The 20,260-nt window shown below is 36.9% G+C and overlaps 1 protein-coding gene across 3 annotated transcripts in view; it reads right to left on the reverse strand.

Moving 5' to 3' along the window:
• Positions 1 to 18,535, reverse strand: part of LOC121878043 (signal transducer and activator of transcription 5B-like) — a 30,773-nt gene extending 12,238 nt beyond the window's left edge. Inside the window, exons 1-3 of one of the 3 annotated variants that reach the window (XM_042384015.1) lie at positions 18,449 to 18,535; positions 6,535 to 6,674; positions 4,126 to 4,285 (exon numbers count right to left, since the gene is read on the reverse strand). In XM_042384015.1, coding sequence (XP_042239949.1) covers positions 4,126 to 4,285; positions 6,535 to 6,668 — 294 coding nt within the window. In that variant the 5' untranslated portion in view covers positions 6,669 to 6,674; positions 18,449 to 18,535. Of the gene's footprint in view, positions 1 to 4,125; positions 4,286 to 6,534; positions 6,675 to 16,992; positions 17,113 to 17,196; positions 17,330 to 18,448 lie in introns of those variants that run through there. The other 2 variants (XM_042384008.1, XM_042384024.1) reach the window with 2 other exon arrangements.
• Positions 18,536 to 20,260: the final 1,725 nt, after the last annotated feature.

Genomic DNA, 20,260 nt, shown 5'->3' on the forward strand with positions numbered 1-20,260 from the left:
TATCAAGGAATGGAAGGGATCCATTTATTTCGCTTTCAATTTTGAATGTGATACTTGGGACAATATCATTAACCTTGTCTAAAAACTCCAATGGGTCACTGATTCTAGGCCAAAGACAAAGAACATCATCTACATATCTATACCATGGAGGAATAAAGACCCCTATATTGGGTAGTAATCTAGCCTCAAAAAACTCCATATAAATACAGGCTAGAGGAGCAGAAAGACAATTACCCATGCCAAATATTTGCTTGTAAAACTGCCCATTTGCTCTTAACACATTGTCAGTTATGCATAACTCTATCAATTTGAGAAAAGTATCATGTTCAATAGTTAAATCTAACAGTTGTAATTTATCTTTAAGAAATGAAAGTAGGTCTTTCACAGGTACTCTAGTGAAAAGTGAATTTACATCAAAACTTATTAATTCACATGGTTCATTGTGTATCTTGAGTTTATCAATTAAATCACTGCAACAGAGAAAACATGTGGTATAACGGGAGGAAATAGAAGCGACCAAAAAGAGCCTGGAAATAACTGGTAAAGAGGGAGGATATCAGGAGGAAAACAGAAGATAAGGCAGAGGGATGTGCTCAAGGTGGATGTAGATGGATTCAAGAAGCCGAATCCTAACCTTTGCGAATATGTTAAGAGGATTATTATCATCAATATTATAAGTTAATGTAAAAACTACTTTGTTGCATCCGAGTTTTTCTCCTGCAAGCACAACAATACATATTAAGTATAATATTTCAAGATTTTATATGCACACAGGTTACATATATCTAAAAGCAATACAATATTTCTAAATACAGTACCTGTAGTACAAATATGGGTGAATAGGGTAAAGAAAATATGAAATACATAAAACTATATTTTACAGAGATGTGGAAATGTAAGGAGTGTCAATGAGCTGACCAGGGTTAGGTTAGGTGGTACAGTACTGACATACAGATAGAATAGAAATTGAAAGTTTGATGAAAGAGTAAGGTAGTACATATTTCAGTGGTAGATGGCATGAGGGCAAAAAGGCAGCCATGAAGGAAAAGAAGGACTCAAAACCAAGAAGGCTGTATATTGCCTCCCACATAAACACAATACTGTATATAAAATTTGGTTTGGTTCTATCTCGTGAAGTCTGAGATGCAGAAAACGTAAATACTGCAATGCCATTGAGAATAATGGACAGACAAATGGTAGAAAACATCCTGTATGCCATTCAACCTTTTAGCAGATGATTAAACTTACAATGAGACCTGATGCACTCTCAGGCTTATAATGTAGCAAGGAATAAAAAAAATGCTAAATCCCTCAGTTATTAGTTTTACACAATTTAATTTTTACTTTTAAAATCTAGAAGTTCCGTGAACTTCTCTATAACAATCGCCTTGCTTCACTTTACGTTAAATCTACAACAAATATCTCTTAGTTCACTTAAATTCGAATACCTGTTTAAAGATGATACTTTTATAATTTAAGTCTTCATGTAACTTGATCTTTCCAACTACATATCAGTATATATATTCAAAATAGGCAGACTGAACTTAAGTAAGCACACCAGAAGAGACAACAGCAGGTACTGTACTGCATATCAACACCACAGGAAGCACTCTAGATAAAAGCCTGACCACGCTATTCTGGATCCTCTCCATAACTGGCTTCTACGTAGAAAACTTAATGGCTTTCTCTGCATGAAAATCTTATCTTCCACTATCAGTTGCTGTGTACTCTCAGATAAAAATCAAACCAAAAGTGTAAACTAATAAAATGATGAAACATGTCATAGATTCTTTTACATAATGGATGTGCAAGGAGTTTATCACTGAATCACGTCTTTATTACTCATCAATTACTGACTTTTTATCAAAATTTTCAACTGAATTCACTTTGTACTTGATATATCAACTTTATAATTTTTAATTTTCTGCCATATCAACTGCAACAAGTGCACTAAGACCCCAAAGTGAGAATAAAGGTTAGTGAAGAGCACAAAAACCTTGTCATATAAAAAAGATCATATTGTATGTAAATAATTATTACCTAAAACCTTAAGTTCTCTTAGTTAATTCAAAGTTGGTTTGTTAATGACAGTTAGATATAAAATTCCTATTCTAATCACTGTAAATCACCCCTTTGTGTGGAGAATTTAGTACAGTACACTACTTTTTATGGCAGGACCTATGAATGCAAATGTAATCTAAGAACAATACTACTGCACATTCTGCCAATTCCTCTTTCACAGAGTGATAGAGGAATAAGCAGTGATAACATTATGGTGTGATGCTAATCAACAACACACATGTATTATCTGAGTCATGCACTGTTTACAGAGATTTTTTCAAAACAGTATGTGACAAAAATATCGTTGTTCAGACACATCAAAAGTCAAAGCATATTATTAACAGTTTCAACCAATATAATCCAAAGAGGTAATTCATTACTCATGTCCCCTCAGTCTTTGACCTGATTTAGTTTGGAATTCTGATGTGACCATAATTTAAAAAATTTCTCTTGTGTTGGGCCAAAAATATAGATACAGTACAGCATCACAATAATTACCACAGTTGTCATTAACATCACCTTCATTGGTGTAACATCACTTCCAGTGACATTCTCCTCTTGTGTTGGGCCAATAAAGCAAGTGTCACAATTGCTGACAGACCTTCTTGCAAATATGCCAGAGACTTACATGCTTTGTACCATGGTAGATGTGAAGCAGAATCAAAGGAATCAGTCTAATTTTCATCAATTTTTTATTCTCTTTTAATATAACTGAAGTATTCAGTCATCAACCACTGTCTCTATCAGGTCATCACTGAGACTATACTGTACAGTACCATATTGTAAGATGTAAAGCAATCTTGTGTCAGCACGTAAGCATCTTCTAACATTATGAAGAAAAAACAAGGCTTTTTTTTGTAACTGGGGTTTTTGCCTGTAAATCAATGTCATTAACACTTTTGAAGTTTTCATGTGTAAATTGGTGTATGATTTAAATTATTGCTAGATTTTGTATTTACAATGCTAATGCAACAAACCCAATCATTTTATCTCCAACAGCAAGCTTGCTATGACTCAATATATAAAATTATATTTTGCGCTTGGAGGGAAAAAATAATCTGTACTTGGCCTGGGCACGCTCATCAGAATGCACAATTTACACCACTATTACCGAGTGAAATATTAATTTTTCAAAACTTTTCTTGATAACGTTTTTTTGCGAACCATGTTTGCTTTATACTAGAAAAAGGTTTATATTGCAATCATGTGAAATAACACAGGTATAAAGTGATGTATAAAAATTTTCATTAAGTGTAAACAAACATTTTGTGTTCTATTCGCACTTACGTATAGAAATATTTATTTTAGCGTGATTACTTATATAAAACTGTTTGTAGAAAATTTAATTCCAGTGCTAATGCAACAAACCCCATCATTTTATCTCAAATAGCAAGCTTGCTATGACTCATTACGTACAATTATCCCTTGTGTGGTGCAGTCAAGTGCGGTGAGTTTAGTGACCAGCGTATCGCTGGAGAGCTCTTCCCTAAACCCAATAGTGTTAATAGAAAAAAAATTGTACAGTACAGTATCTTCAAAAATTTGTATATAGGTACTCCAATTCAAAACGGTATCAAATTGATCTGATTATCAAAAATGCATACAAAGGATACCTACAATACATTATGCACCGGAAGGTATTTAGGGGAATTTCTGAACAATGATAAATTATGGCTTAAAGTTATCAAAAAAATAATAAAATAAAAATAATAATAATTAATAAATAAAGGAGAAAAAATTCACAACATGAGCTTGTTTGAACATATGTTACAGTTGTGTGAGATAGTAACAGTACTAAGTATGGAAAAATAAGATTGTCTGATGGATGAAAGAAGTCGTCATTTGGACAAGTCTGTTTCTATTTGAGATTTCTCCAAGTACTGTACAATAACGGGTAAGGGTGTATTTCAACCCTGGATTATCCCAAACCAATTTTACACACATTTCAATGAGACACAATAGTGATCAAAACAAGTGTAAAACTGAAGATAACAAGATAGGAGAATAGTCTGAACAAGAAAACTATAAAAAAAAATGCAGTTTCTAGTTTTTACAGCAACATACCTTAAATGACGTTGCAGCTTCATCCAGGCGCATACGGACAAGAAAAAGGTCTTCATTGTTGCCATAACTGAGGGCTTTGTTTTCCATCTCCTGGATAAGCTGTGATACTAAAGTATGTGCATACTGGCTGTGAGATACATTTTCTGGATCTATTTCATTCCTGTTAAGAAATAAATATATGTGGTATTAGAGGGAATGCATAATCTAATTTATAATTATTACATCAAGCCTACTCATAATACCTTTTGGCAGGAAAAGAACAACTTAATTCACAAACACAGATTCAAAGATGAATTATCAACTTCCTTCATCACCTAAAACTGGACTTAATTTCAACCGAGTAAACTTAAATGAAGGACTCTTGAGAAACAACAGACTATCTCCCTTACCACTTTTCTCAAACCAAAAGGCAGATAAAACTGAAAAAAGAAAACGTGGAGAAAAGGAAGGATGCACTGACAACCCTGTCATAAAGCATCCCATCCCTAAACCTGAACCAGTCCATGTAGACTATGGTAGTACAGCACTTGGTGATGTAAATGGTTTCTTTCCGAAAAAAAAAATATATATGAATAGGACTTTCTCGAACTTGTGTAATTACTTATACCTGTATAACTGGATTACATTATTCTTTTCCTGAAATAATTTTTTCTTTAATAATGATAGATTATTCTATAAAATTTGAAACTAACAAAATACTTTACTGAAGAGTAAAGTAAATATATTTGAAAATATTTTAATGATTGTACAATACCTTTGCAGAGCACAGTACTTTCCAGTACTATTTTTGGCAACAGTTATTGTAAATGAATGAAAATAAATGTGAAAATTATCTAAAAACAATATACAGTAACGATATCTTGTTTTGAAAGCAACTCAAAATGTAAGTTTACGAGGCTACAAAAATTCGGAAATATTGGGGGGGGGGGGTTCAACCCAAAATTTTTTTTTTACATTTCTAACCTGCAGGACTGAGGGCAAGAATCACTCTTCCTTTTTCTGAAGAACTAACATAAGTTCTGCCCTTATAAAGAACTTAGAAGACTCAAGTTTACTTTGATGATTTATTTATGTTTAGTGTTTTGACTCCATTATGTTCTTGAGGCACAGCTGGATTGTAAATGAGTTCAAATTCTCATTAGCTAACTACTCATTCATTTGGTGAGCCATGTTTAAGTTTTCAGTGATCAGATCATTGGCTCTGCCTCAGAACAATGACAACCTCCTTGACAAAACAAATGGACAAGGGGGTGTTCTGGAAGCTGCCTGATAAGTAACTTGATGAATGATTTACAGGCCATTAAAGTACTGTACACCTGTACAGTATATAACAGAGGCAAACTTGAGACAACTTTTACTGCTGATCTACAGTCTATTAATCACAACTAACTCTTAAAAACATTTCAATACCGTAACCCTCCCAGAAAATACAGTGACACTTCAAGATACCTTCAGACTAAGGGTTGCGACATAAATATTTGGTCATGACAGACTTATGCTAACCTCAAGAGTATGCTGGCTCATTCTCCAATTATATGAACAAAATTTATACTGTACAGGGGGTACCCAGGTTCTGAACGGGTCCCATTCAGAAGGACGTTCTTAACACGGAAATGTACTTGGAACACATGCTATGTGCATACCATACTTATACTGTAGAACAATGTTAAAATCCCACTATACTGTATTACAGTTACTCCTCGACTTACGACCTACTCAACTTATGAACACCCGGACATACGACTGCCTCAGTCATACCAAAATTTTGTCAAATTACGTATTTTCGATTCCCGACGTTAGTGATTGCTGTGTACTGACAAAATTTTCATTTGTAAATCACTTTAAAATGGCTGGCAAGCTTAAAAGTGAGAGTTTTGTGGTGCTGAGAAGAAAAAGAGACACCCATTTTAGATTTTCTATGTATTATTTAAGCATTTTCGACTTATGAATAATTTGACTTACGACCTGGATTTGGGTCCCTAACCCCGTCGTAAGTCGAGGAGTGGCTACCCTAAGTCCTTACATATATCTAAAATCACTTAATTTAAGACAAAAGAAGAAATAGAATGACAAAATACAGTAAATTAAAGTAAAAAATAAGTCATCAGGTAAATAAGATACTGTAAATTTAAAGTTTAACCTCGTTCGTATCGGTGGGCTTTCATAAGTTGGACGTTAGTAAGTCGGAGACCCCCTATACTGTATAGTATTGTATCATTCTTATAAAATATATACTGTACAGTACTGTATACTGTATATGTACCTTAAGGCATTATAAATGAAGGCTAACTCACATACTGCAAAGGTACAGTACTTTATTGTACTGTACTGTACTACATATGATAAAGAGCACGACTCTTGCAATGTACAGTATAATCATTTTAAATAACAATAGTTAAATGTACTTACCACTGGGGCATTTTATCTTCTATCCACCCAGCCAGATAATGTCGCACCTCAATTGGAAACTGTTCACCGTAAACATTTTGAACTTGACGGAGGGCATCTGGGGGCAACTGCTGTGCTCTGTTCCACAAAGACATTGTCACCTGCAACAAAATAATAGATGATAATAGTTTTTGCATAAATTACCAAGTACAGTACTGCACAGTAAAGCAGGGCCCATGAGCGGAGAATGGTAATACTACAGGCACTGTAGTACCAAAACACCAGGGCCCGTGCCCAAAGGGGTAGCCAGGGATTCGTGCAGCTTAGTGCATCCTGCATTCTATAGACTATACAAAAAATTACATATTATTTTAAGACAATATATAAACATTATGTATTAAAATATATAACAAGCACTCATATGGAAAAGGATATCTCATATCTGTGGAAACTTAAAGGGGGCAAGGAAATTTGCAATAGTATTTTCTCAAGTCATTCACAGTGTCAGCAACTGAGCTACGTACTGTACAGTACGAGTCTTCAAGACGTGCATGCATCATGAACTCGCAGCTACTAGCACGCCCAGTGGGGTGCCGCAGTTTCTGCTAGGATGAGCAACTTAGGTTTATCTTACGCTCTTCCAAAACAAGGAAATAAAGTACATTATTTTATTACATTTTGGAAGAATATTCATTCAGTAATGATACACAAATGTATTGTCTGTGTAAGAAAATATTCAATGCAAGTCAGTACTGACTGTTGAGACAATGCTGTAGCCTTGTATAGTGGAAAAGCAGCTTCCTATATCAGTTACACAGGAGACACTGTTTGCAACGTGGTGTTTTGGTGTTTACATCATTGTAAAGTGAAATTAACACACTTTAATTTTCTTTTTACATATTGATAAACTTAGTTTTTTGTTGGATATAATACCTACACTGTATAATTATATAAAATATAGTTACAGTACTATATCCTGCTTAAGGAAGTTAATTAATGTGGAAAAAAATTAATTGGTGTTAATTGTCCAGTTACAGTGACTGAGCTGAGCCACTGAGGCCCATAGCATAATAAAAAGAACGGCTGGCTTTGCTGCAACTGGCGTTAAAGTTTTGTTGCTGATTGTTTGTTTATTTTATGACATTTAATCATTCTCTAAGTTTGTGTGATGTAGATATTGCTGCTTGTTGCAAAGAGGCAGTAATTTTTGGGAGGGATGATGCAGACTATTTACACACTTTGTTGTAGCAAGCCCAAATAGTGGGAGATGCTCAGAAATCACAAAGGTGCATCTCTTTACAGGTTATCAGGGACACAATGGACAGATAGAGTAGCCAGTGTCCAGCCCTTTGCTCATCATTTACCGGGCATTGTTTCTGCTCTCAAAGAAATATCAACACTAAAGAGCTGGACAGTGAAGGCTAAAATGGATGTGACAGGTGCTATACATTATGTGTTGTCTTGCGAGTGTTTTGATGGCAGGTTTCTGGTTTAAAATGTTCAACTCAAAATATCAGGTGTTACAGGCTCAAAGTTCTACCCTAGATATTGAAGTTAGGAATTTAAAGGATCTCCAGGGTGATTTACAGATTTTCAGAGATAAATGACCCTCACTTTATGAAGAAGCAAAGGTTGTATTCACTTCAATGGGCATTAACCCATTCCTCCCAGAAATTCGTAAAAGGAAAAAAGCCGTTTTTTTCTAGAAACCAGTTTTTTGTGATAAAGTCCAGAATGCGACGTCTCGCTTTATACTTAGGTATGTAAATGCTTAGCATTAACTTGCCAGGCCAATATACAGGCAATTAAAACATCTAATAATCATTTAAATACAAGGGAGGATTTTCAAGCTCAACCTATCAGGATAAAGTGGCTAATGGATGAGACAAGGGTTCCTCATATATTGTGCCCAGTTAAGAATCTTCAAGAATGGTTAACCAAATTCCCTAATCGAGGCCCCTATGTATTCTCATTACAGGGTGGTAAGAAATTGTCTCCTAGTCAAATGACCAAAGGTGGGCACATGCAACTTTTTTTTTGGGGTTGCAACCGTAACTCTGCTGAAATAGTTGCACCGCAACCACTTTAAAAAAATTTGCCACAAGCACAACGCGCAACTTTAAAAATAAATAAAAGAGTAAATACTAAAATAAACAAATTTGCCTATTTACAAGTAAAACAAAATATAACTGATACAAAAAAGTTAATATTTTCAATATTTTTTGACAAAATTACAAAAAATGCCTCTGCCACTGGCCTCAGTCTCAGTGGACTGGCTATCAACAGTCTCAGTCACTTCAACTTCCGTGTCCATGTCCTGGTCAGCAGCGGCAGGATCACTGCTGCCGGCCACAGACTCCTTCTCCTTCCTCCTCTTCACAAAACGATCCATAATACTACTAATAACAAGAAACTGACGCCTTAACTGCAGTGCTATTGACTGCCTGACTGGTTATGATATGAATCATTCCTCCCTCCCCTTCCCTCGCTGTAGTTACCAGAGTTCATCTTTCACATTAACTCTAGTTTCTAGAGTTTATGTGAAATATGAAATCTGGCAACTACAGCGAGGGAAGGGTTGAGGGTCTCATCTGGCTTACAGTTCAGAAATATGCTGCCCGACCTGTATCATGTACAGCTCCTCCCCGACTTACGACAGGGTTAGGGACCCAAATCCAGGTCGTAAGTTGAAAATGCTTAAATAATACATAGAAAATGTAAAATGGGTGTCGCTTTTTCTTCTCAGCACCACAAAACTCTCACTTTTAAGCTTGCCAGCCATTTTAAAGTGAATTACAAATGAAAATTTTGTCTGTACTGACATTAGGACTCGAAAATACGTAATTTTACAAAATTTTTGTACGACTGAGGCAGGTCAAAAGTGCGGGTGGTCGTATGTCGGGGAGGAGTTGTAATTTCACATAAGAAAAAAGAATACTGTAATTAATGTAATTTAGCTCTTTTTCAGTTTTCATATCTATGTATTGTGTGAATGAGAGATTTCCGGGTAACGAGACGACTTTCTCAAAGCCGTAAAAAAAAATCCCTCATCCCCGGAATTTTCCGGGTAACGGAAAATTTTTTCTCGTTATTTCCAGAAAATGCTCCTGGATTTCACTTCTCAAACCTGTAAAAAGAATCCACCATCCCCGGAATTTTTTGGGTATCGGGAAAATTTTCTCATAATTTTCCGGAAAATGAGCCCTTTGGAAAATTTCAACTCCGGCTATGGGAGAGTTCCGGGTTTGAGGGATTCCGGCTAACGGAGATATTATAATTGTGGGTGGAATTGTCTATATTTATAAGAACCCATTCATAATTATAATAAACCGGTATTTCTTTTGTGTGCAAAGAATATTATGAAATTTAAAAGTTTTAGAAAGTACAGTGGGGTATGCTATAACGAACGGATCCTACTACGAATATTCCTATAACGAACGGTTTTACCTATAAAATTGAGAATGCTATAACGAACGCAACTCCTACAACGAACGCGGATGAATACCGGACTATTTCGCCTGGCGCATGAATATTGTTGTACCGCGACCCACAACAAGAGCGTCAGGCGCCATCTTTGTCTCATTGTGTAGCCAGTGCACCACTGTTATTGTTGAAATTTCGTCTTTTGATGTGGAAATTCGCATTATTTGTATAACTATTTTGTTATACAAGTATACAATTGTAACAATGAGTCGTCCAAAGCGAGTGAGAAAGCTAATAACCCTTGAAACTAAGAAAGAAATTATAAAGAAACGTGAGAATGGAAGAAGCATTGCGAAACTTAGTGATGAATATGGGATGGCTAAATCGACTATATGTACGATTTTGAAGAATAAAGAGGAGTTAAAAACTGTGCAAGTGGCTAAGGGAATCTTTAGACTTAGCAAAGCAAGGTGTAATGTGATTGAAGAGATGGAAAATTTACTCTTAGTGTGGATAAAGGAGAAAGAAATGGCAGGTGGTAACATTAGTGAAGCTATAATTTGTGAGAAGGCTAAACAATTGTTTGAGGACCTTAAAGCCAAGACTCCCAGTGGAAGTGATAGTGATGTGCCAGTGTTTAGGGGTACCTGCATGCTGAATAACACTAAGGTAAGATAAAGTACCGTATTTTTTACATTTTCCACAGAATTTTTTCAGTGTTAAGCGGTTGTATTTGGGGGCCTGGAACGGATTAATCCTATAACGAACGAATGCTATAACGAACGAGATTCTGGAACCAATTACGTGCATTATAGCATACCCCACTGTAGATTTATTTGTTACTACAGTACAAGTTTGCATTTTTTTAATCGATTGCTGATGCTTACCCAGAGGACTTGGACATTAATTTCTCTAGTGAGCTTCAGCAGTTTCACTCATATGTGCACCATAAGTTCAGTGCAACTGAAACTGTAAAAACCGGATTAAGTCACGCTGAACTTTATAAAATAATTTTAGAAGACAAACTTGAATGTGCTTTTCCAAATGTAGAAATTGCATTTCGTATATTTTTAACATTTATGCTCACAAATTGCACAGCTGAGCATTCGTTTTCTCAGCTGAAGCATATTAAAAATCCATACAGAACAATTATGCGACAAGAGAGGTTGGATGCCTTGTCTCTGCTAAGCATAGAAGCAGATTTGTTACGGCAGATTAGTTTTGAGGACTTATTCAAAGACTTTGCAATTAAAAAAAGTAGAAGAAAAATGTTTAAAGTATAAGTAAACTTATAAGTATTATAAGGCGATTTTAATCCATGTACATGCAATATGTTAAAATTTTGTAAGTATTTGAATAAATAAAACCCCCTTACTGTATATTTAAAACAATTGTAGGATCTGGTTTGTGGGAGGGCCTGGAAGAAACCTGAATTTTTTATCTCATATTTCAACATCAGTATTCATTGAGTCTTAATCATGGTCTTAATATCTTGTCAGTTAAGCAATGGGAGGGCTGAGGGGGCACCATTGTTGGGCTGTGTTTAGGGCATCAATTGGCCTTAATCCAGCCCTGCTCACATGTGCTGGCGTGTGTTTTGTGAGATTTCACAATTGTGTTTTGTGTGCTCTCGCAATGCCTATGCGACCAGCTACTAAAACTCCCAGCAATGTTGCTAAAAGATCACGTGTGGCAGTTACGTTGGACGTGAAATTGGATATCGTAAATAGACATCAACAAGGAGAAGGAATGTCAGTGATTGGGCGCGTGCACGGCTTGGATCCCTCTACGGTGCATTCTATAGTTAAAAGCACCAACAAGATCAAGGAGATGGCAGGATCTGCAACACCACTGACGGCTACGAAGGTGACGAGGTTCCGTGATGCTGAGATGGAGAGTATGGAGCGGATGTTGAGCACGTGAATTGACGACCAGACCCAGCGCCTTCAAACACCTTTATCGCAACGCATGATTCAACAGAAGGAAAGATCACTGTGGAAAGATATAGCTAAAGATAAACCCAACGTACCCGAGTTCAGTGCCAGCCATGGATGGTTTGATAGATTTACGAAACGGATATCAATCCACAACCTAAAAATACAAGAAGAATCAGCGAGCGCCGACCATGAAGCAGCAGAGAAGTTCCCACCGTTTTTCGCAACCATAATTAAGGAGGGTGGGTACAGTCCTAAGCAAGTTTTAACTTGGACGAGACCGGACTCTTCTGTAAGAAAATGCCTTCACCAACCTACATATCTAAGGAGGAAAAAACCGCACCGGGATTCAAAGTTGCCAAGGACCGCCTCACTCTATTGATTGGTGGGAATGCTGAGGGTGACCTGAAGTTAAAGCCTCTTCTTGTGTACCGGTCTGAAACACCCCATGTTCTGAGGGGGGGTTGTGAAGGGACAACTTCCTGTCATCTGGCGTTCAAACCGTAAGGCGTGGGTGACAGGGTCTGTGATGCACGACTACATGCTCAACTATGTGTCCGGTCGCTTTAATCGCTATAATAAGGAAAATAATTTTGATGCAAAAAGCTCTGATGGTGATCGACAACGCACCAGGTCATCCACCAGCTATGGTTGACTGGTTAAAAACATTAAAGTTGTGTTTTTGCCTCCCAACACCACGGCTTTGCTGCAACCCATGGACGAGCATCATCTCTACAATCAAGGCGCCTTACACTCAGAGTATCATGGAGCAGCTGATTGAGGGGACCGATGGAGAAGGGAAACCTACAATTCAGGAGTTTTGGAAAAAACACTATAACACCAGGAAAACCATAAGAAAACATCAGTGATTCATGGGAGGCAATAACACAACAGAACAAGAACGGTGTGTGGCATAAGCTGTGGCCCAAGTGTGTGCACAACTTCGTTGGTTTCCCTTCAGTGCCTGCAATAAGGAAGACTATTGCGACTCTTGCAAAGAAGGCTGGATTCGATGAAGTGGATGACGCTGACACAGAAGACCTCCTCGACTCTCACAATGAAAAACTTACCAATGAAGACCTGATAGAACTGGTGAGGCTTCAGCGGGAAGAAATGCCACTTGCAACAGGAGGAGATGCAGATGAAACTCCAACACAACTCCTAGCTGTACGGAACCTAAGGAAGCTGATTTCTTCATTTGAGATGGCGATGGATATAGCATTAGAAATGGACCCTAATGTTGACCGAAGTTGCACTATCATCCGCAATGTCAAGAAAGACATACAAGCATACTACGAGGTGGTTGAGGAGAAGAGGAAGAATGCACAACAAATGACTCGATGCATTTATCACAGCCAAACCATCAAGCCCCGGTGCACCAACCACCCCATGTACATCCAAACAGAACACAGCTTTTAGGCAGCTGTTCAAGACCACAGCCTTCAACGAATGAACCACAGCCTTCAACAAGTGAACCACAGCCTTCAACAAGTGAACCACAGCCTTCAACAAGTGAACCACAGCCTTCAACAAGTGAACCACAGCCTTCAACAAGTGAACCACAGCCTTCAACAAGTGAACCACAGCCTTCAACCAGTGGAGAACAACAGTTTTCAGTGCAAATTGACAGCGAAAATGAGAGTGAGGTGGCTGCCGACCCTGGCAGTGAGGAGAGTGAGGTGGCTGAGGACCCTGGCAGTGAGGAGAGTGAGGTGGCTGAGGACCCCAGCCTCCTCTCACCCCAATAAACCTTCACCCTCTCCCCTAATGCCAACTTCAGCAAGCAAGCAACACAGCACATAAGAGGAAAATTAACAGTCTACGTTTAAAACTTACCTCACACACCTACGCACATAAACATTCAAACACTCACCGTCTCACACACTCAAACATGTAAAGTATACTGTACTTGTAAACATATATGCCAAATAAACTCAAAGTGTTTGTTATTGATGTTTATTTGATGTTATGCCCTTGTTTCTTTATCTATTTTATGTTCTATATGTAATGAGTAAAACAAGTGTTAAACTCTGACGGCTGTGACCACAGCGATGCCAGTATCCCCCCTATTCACATTACAGTGGGGTATGCTATAACGAATCTAATTGGTTCTAGAACCTTGTTCATTATAGCATTCGTTCGTTATAGGATTAATCCGTTCCAGGCCCCCAAATACAACCACTTAACACTGAAAAATATAATATAAAATTGTAAAAATTGTAAAAAAGTGCATAAATATGCATCTAAACCCCTGAAATAAAGAATATCATTAATATTTGTAATAAAAAAACAATAAATTAGAAAAAAAAAAAAAAAATTTAAATAATGTTCGTTGTAGGAGTTTCGTTCGTTATAGCATTCTCAATTTTATAGGTAAAACCGTTCATTATAGGAATATTCGTAGTAGGATCCGTTCGTTATAGCATACCCCACTGTATTTCTTATGGGAGAAATTGCTCCGCTATTCGCAATTTCGATATTCGCAACGAGTTTCATGCCTGTAACCTTTGCGATAAGTGAGGCAGCCCTGTATATATATAATTCATGTAGATCCACAATGGAAACGTGGATAAGATAAATCTCGATAAAATCACACAGGGAAAAGGGAAACAATGGAGAACCTTAGCTTTCGTCTTTATTCAAGACATCTTCAGAGGCAACTGAATTACAAAGACTGAGAGAGAGTTGATGTACACAGGGTGACCTTACAAAACATGAGGTCAGGTCAAAAAACATGACATCCATTAATCCACACACCAACCACACAGCAAACATAAGAAGAGATAATAAGAACGGGCGACATAACTACAGTGGGGTATGCTATAACGAACGGATCCTACTACGAATATTCCTATAACGAACGGTTTTACCTACAAAATTGAGAATGCTATAACGAACGCAACTCCTACAACGAATGCGGATGAATACGGGACTATTTCGCCTGGCGCATGAATATTGTTGTACCGCGACCCACAACAAGAGCGTCAGGCGCCATCTTTGTCTCATTGTGTAGCCAGTGCACCACTGTTATTGTTGAAATTTCGTCTTTTGATGTGGAAATTCACATTATTTGTATAACTATTTTGTTATACATGTATACAATTGTAACAATGAATTGTCCAAAGCGAGTGAGAAAGCTAATAACCCTTGAAACTAATTAAGAAATTATAAAGAAACGTGAGAATGGAAGAAGCATTGCGAAACTTAGTGATGTATGGGATGGCTAAATCGACTATATGTACGATTTTGAAGAATAAAGAGGAGTTAAAAACTGTGCAAGTGGCTAAGGGAATCTTTAGACTTAGCAAAGCAAGGTGTAATGTGATTGAAGAGATAGAAAATTTACTCTTAGTGTGGATAAAGGAGAAAGAAATGGCAGGTGGTAACATTAGTGAAGCTATAATTTGTGAGAAGGCTAAACAATTGTTTGAGGACCTTAAAGCCAAGACTCCCAGTGGAAGTGATAGTGCTGTGCCAGTGTTTAGGGGTACCTGCATGCTGAATAACACTAAGGTAAGATAAAGTACCTTATTTTTTACATTTTCCACAGAATTTTTTCAGTGTTAAGTGGTTGTATTTGGGGGCCTGGAACGGATTAATCCTATAACGAACGAATGCTATAACGAACGAGGTTCTGGAACCAATTACGTTCGTTATAGCATACCCCACTGTAGTCATGTCACGTCAGGTAAAAAATATGGGACCCACTAATCATCTATCATACATCTACCTTACATGCTTTCAAAGCATTTTTAACCTTGGGCCACTGACAAATAAATTTGTGTAACATATTATCAGTTTTGTACTGACCATCACTTAGGTTTAAAGAATACATTTCTCTAATCAAACTTGCTTCAACTAGAAGTCTTTCTGTGACACATGATGATTTATACACTTCTAAACTGTTTTCCCAATCTATGGGATGATTATTGTTCCTTATATGAACGAAAAGTGCACTGCTTTCAGATGTTGTTCTAATATTGTACTTGTGCTGTTTAATTCTGAGTTGTATGATAGAAGATTAGTGGGTCTCATATTTTTTACCTGACGTGACATGACTAGTTATGTCGCCCGCTCTTATAAACTCTTCTTATGTTTGCTGTGTGGTTGATGTGCGGATTAATGGATGTCACCTGACCTCATGTTTTGTAAGGTCACCCTGTGTACATAAACTCTCTCTCAGTCTTTGTAATTTAAAACCTAACTGGTATTTTTATAGTAGTTCACACAACATTCTTACCCCAATTCTATTATCATATTCGAAGAAGACGTCTAATTTTAAGTTAATTTTCCTCTTTTACATTACCGTCGGAAACGTATAATAACGGAGATAGAGCATGCCAAATCTTTCTCTATTTAATTCCATTATCGCCTACCCGACCTCCCACTCAGCGTGTTCTCTTCATAAATCATCATGCACATGTGTCCCAGTACATGTCACGCGGCCAATCAAAAGCGTTCTTTTGGCACCAATTAAAATGAATTGTGGTTTCTGCTTTTGGAATTTACCACCTAACCTAACCCAACCTAACCTAAACTTGAAATCCGCTGGATGACCTTCACTATAATACCCTAGGTAGTGCCCTTATTCTACAACTTTACCCAATTTCCATTAACCACAAACCTCACGAGCCACCTTGAAAGTTTCTTACACAGTCAAGGTTTGCCTATCAAAGATTTTCTGGTAGCAATATCCATGAAACTTTTAATATGCAGCCGTAGTATTACATTTTAGCTTTTCTAAGCCTTTCACTCCTAAATATATAACAGTCCTTTTCAACTCGTTTCTTAATACAGTATAGACAATTCTCATTCAGTTATTATTGTATAGAACCATAAGTTGCCAATGTACGGTTATGAATGGCAATATATACACAAGCCTTCCAAATCTAGGTAATTTCTACACTAGAAAAGTTTAACAGTCTCTTGGAGTACACTAAGTCACAATAACACACCACCAACTGTTGTCTTCTAGGAAAACAGTTACTAAATCACATCCTGATATATAAAAATCATTTACGTCAATATCAGGACGTTTAAGTTTGGTATACGAAGGTCACATTGAATGGCTCAATGTGTCAAACATGTCAGCTTGCAAGCACATGGCCACTCACGCACTTACTAAGAAAGTGGAGGTTGATGAGCGTGAAGACGGCGCCCCAGTGAGCGTGGATTGTCAGTGTGAAGGAGGATCAAGCTACCTCACTCTTGTTTATTTGTCTTCTACACTAGTCATGGACGCTGCACTCGGCTCGCCACCCCTCACGCCCAACACTTCACGCCCATTTCACCGCCTTTACGCCTTTAACGCCGCCCTAACACCTACCTGTTGTGATCTACGAAGGAAGCTTGCAGTGGTGGATGCTGTCACAGCGATATCTCAGAGACAATTATTGTTTCCCAGTAGAAAATGTTCTCACAGATCGATTCATCAAAACACACGCACATTTCGTGGAAACTTTACCATATATGGGAGGCACTTGGTCACGTGACTCCTGCAGTGCCATGTTTCGTGCGCACATCTATACTATTTAATATTAATGGCTCAATAGATAAACATTTACAAGATAGTTTCCGAACAATATTACTTTTTTATATATAATTTAATTAGTGTAAGTGTCAATACTAAATATTACAGTTAAATAAGGTGAAATCTGTGAGTTGGCATTAGCGCACTGTTGCTGTCGGGTTCGGGCGCATGTCTTGAGAGCTCCTATACAGAGTTTCCTAGTATTCCTTCAGCCTTTTGACCAGCTTTGAAAATCATGTCGGCTATAAAAGTACATTGACGACCTATATAAGGGTTTATTTATTAAGGTGATCAAGTAACAAATCCCAACTTTACTTAATAAAGTATTTTTTTCGGTTTATTCTCGGTAAACAACGACGGCAATAAAAGCTTGGTTTGTAAACATATCAAATTTGTAGTTACGCATAAAGTTTACTAATTCCCAATGGATATTAAAAAACTGAAAACAAATGTTGTTAAATTTAAGAAGACTAAATATTCTTGTTTGAGAAGCATCAACGACAAGTGAAACGAGCTTGTGATGTATGGGTTATATATATATATATATATATATATATAGAGAGAGAGAGAGAGAGAGAGAGAGAGAGAGAGAGAGAGAGAGAGAGATTATCTATATGCATGTGTGCATGTGAGCGCGTGAAATACTCTAGTAAGGCAACATAATTGTGTCCTACACATAAAACTTGTTTCAACATTCATCATTAGTTTCGCTTAAGTAATCTAACTGGAGTACCGCCACTAATCAATTAGACAATCTTACTCAATACGTGAAACAGTGTGACACTTTGTATTAGCATTTTATTCCCCAGCAACAATTAATCCATTAACTTTACCGACATCTTACGGCATTAACAATTATTGCAAAACCTAAATGTGCGAACACAATAACTGAACCACCAGCAATAGTGCACACAAGTAGGCGTTAATGTATGGAAAGTAATGTATCTTACCTTCAATTCCTGTAATTTGTGTATCCTATCATTTTCTAGTGTTTAGATAAAGTATTCTTGAATTTATTCCGTATTTCAGTTCATGTTAATGGACCTACTTGTTATTTTAGAAGAGCCTCAGTATCACACCTCCATCCCCGGGAATATCAACATGTCTACTGCAATACATTCACTATTGCCAGTCACTTTAGGTACCACATGATTGGTCATATATTCTACAAATGATATGAAAACCAAACAGATGTCATTTGCTGAAGAAAAAATAATAATTTATGATTTTTGTGGATTATATGATATCTTATTGAGAAATCCCAGTAGTTTTAGGAGAATATAACCAAGGTTTAGGGAAAGACACTTGGTAGTACTGAAGAGCTTTCCTGGAATCAACGCGCCTTCAGGGAAAAGCAGATGCAACAGCCCACCAGACCAACTCTTAAGTGCGCAACTCAGCCGGATGTTTACCACAGTGCGCGAATCATGTTCTACTTACAAATACCTAGTGGGAAACTTAGGAACTAAATAATTATATGAAATAGGAGAGTGAAAGTATAAAACACTGATTGGTATCGCAGTGACAGTCGCGTGTTCACAGAAATGGTACAATGTGCTTTCGTTGCCAGGCGTGCGGTCTTTCAACGAACAATGAAAGACATCTCTGCCTTTGCAACCCTTTTAATATTTATGCAAAGCATAAACATCCTAATCACAGTAGCAAATGACCTCCAAGTTAATATCTGCAATACAACTATATTAAGTGTCTCAAAGAGGATCCGACTTTAGAAATCTCGAATTGCTGGCAATTTGAAACCAGCTAGAAGGTGAAGTTGAATTTTACGTCAACTAGCCTTTCCTTATTACACACTTAACGATCATTATCGGGTTTGATTCTCCGGCCTAACTATAAAAACAATTGGATTTGCACAGCGTAAAATATAGCCTACTTCAGAGCATCTACAAAACATTCGCTTATTCCTTAATAATGGTTTACTAGAGTATCGACCTAAATATATCCTTTCCATGAGAATCTTTTAATAAAATTGATGTAATTTATATAGTATTGCCTCGATAATATATTATCTTCTTGTTGACCTTTAAACAATGAAATTATAAACCACTTTTAGCAATAGAAGTCGTCTTTATGGAAGCTTCAACAGCTACGTATGTAAAGATGTGCCGGAGTGTTTACAAAATCCCTTGATATTTGAGTCATAGAGACCTTGAGGAAGTAACACTTTTCCAACATTGGTCTATACTCCATCATTTAAGCCACATAACTATGTTTAACCATGTTCGCTATGACTTTAACTGCAGGTAGAATCGCATGGAACTTTCGAACGCACGTGCGCCACAGCGTTCGTGATAAAGATTATATTTATATTTAGAATATTATGGAATGCAAACCTATGTTTAGGATAAGTAACTTCTTCATAGACTGTAACAACAAAAATCAAGGAATTCTGTACACATCTAGTACTTTCAGAATTATTCCTGGAGGAAATGTGAGAGGGAAACAGACAAACGTTGACATTTAAGAAGTATGTAACAATAAAAAAAGTTCGCTCTCGGTAAGTTTATGCTATTATATACTCAATCTCAGAGGTTCGTGCGATAAATATTCGTCTTAATTATTTCAAAATGTAAGAATGTATCTAACTGAAAGACTTACAGCTAAAACTTAAATGCTAGTGAACAAATGTAGCATTAAAATTATTCTCTGTTACTACTTATACTATACAGAGTTACTACATGAAAACACAGAGAAAAGGTAGTCTCATTATGATTTTGATACTGTTTTCTTGCTTTAATTTTAGCGCTTCAATTATAATCAACCAATCAATCAAGTGCATTCTTACAGCTCCACATAGTCACAAAGAATACTTAAACAAAAAAATCGATACAGCATATGGGAC

Source organism: Homarus americanus, unplaced genomic scaffold (assembly GCF_018991925.1).
Source record: "Homarus americanus isolate GMGI-L3 unplaced genomic scaffold, GMGI_Hamer_2.0 scaffold33468, whole genome shotgun sequence".
Classification (NCBI taxonomy): Eukaryota; Metazoa; Arthropoda; class Malacostraca; order Decapoda; family Nephropidae; genus Homarus; species Homarus americanus.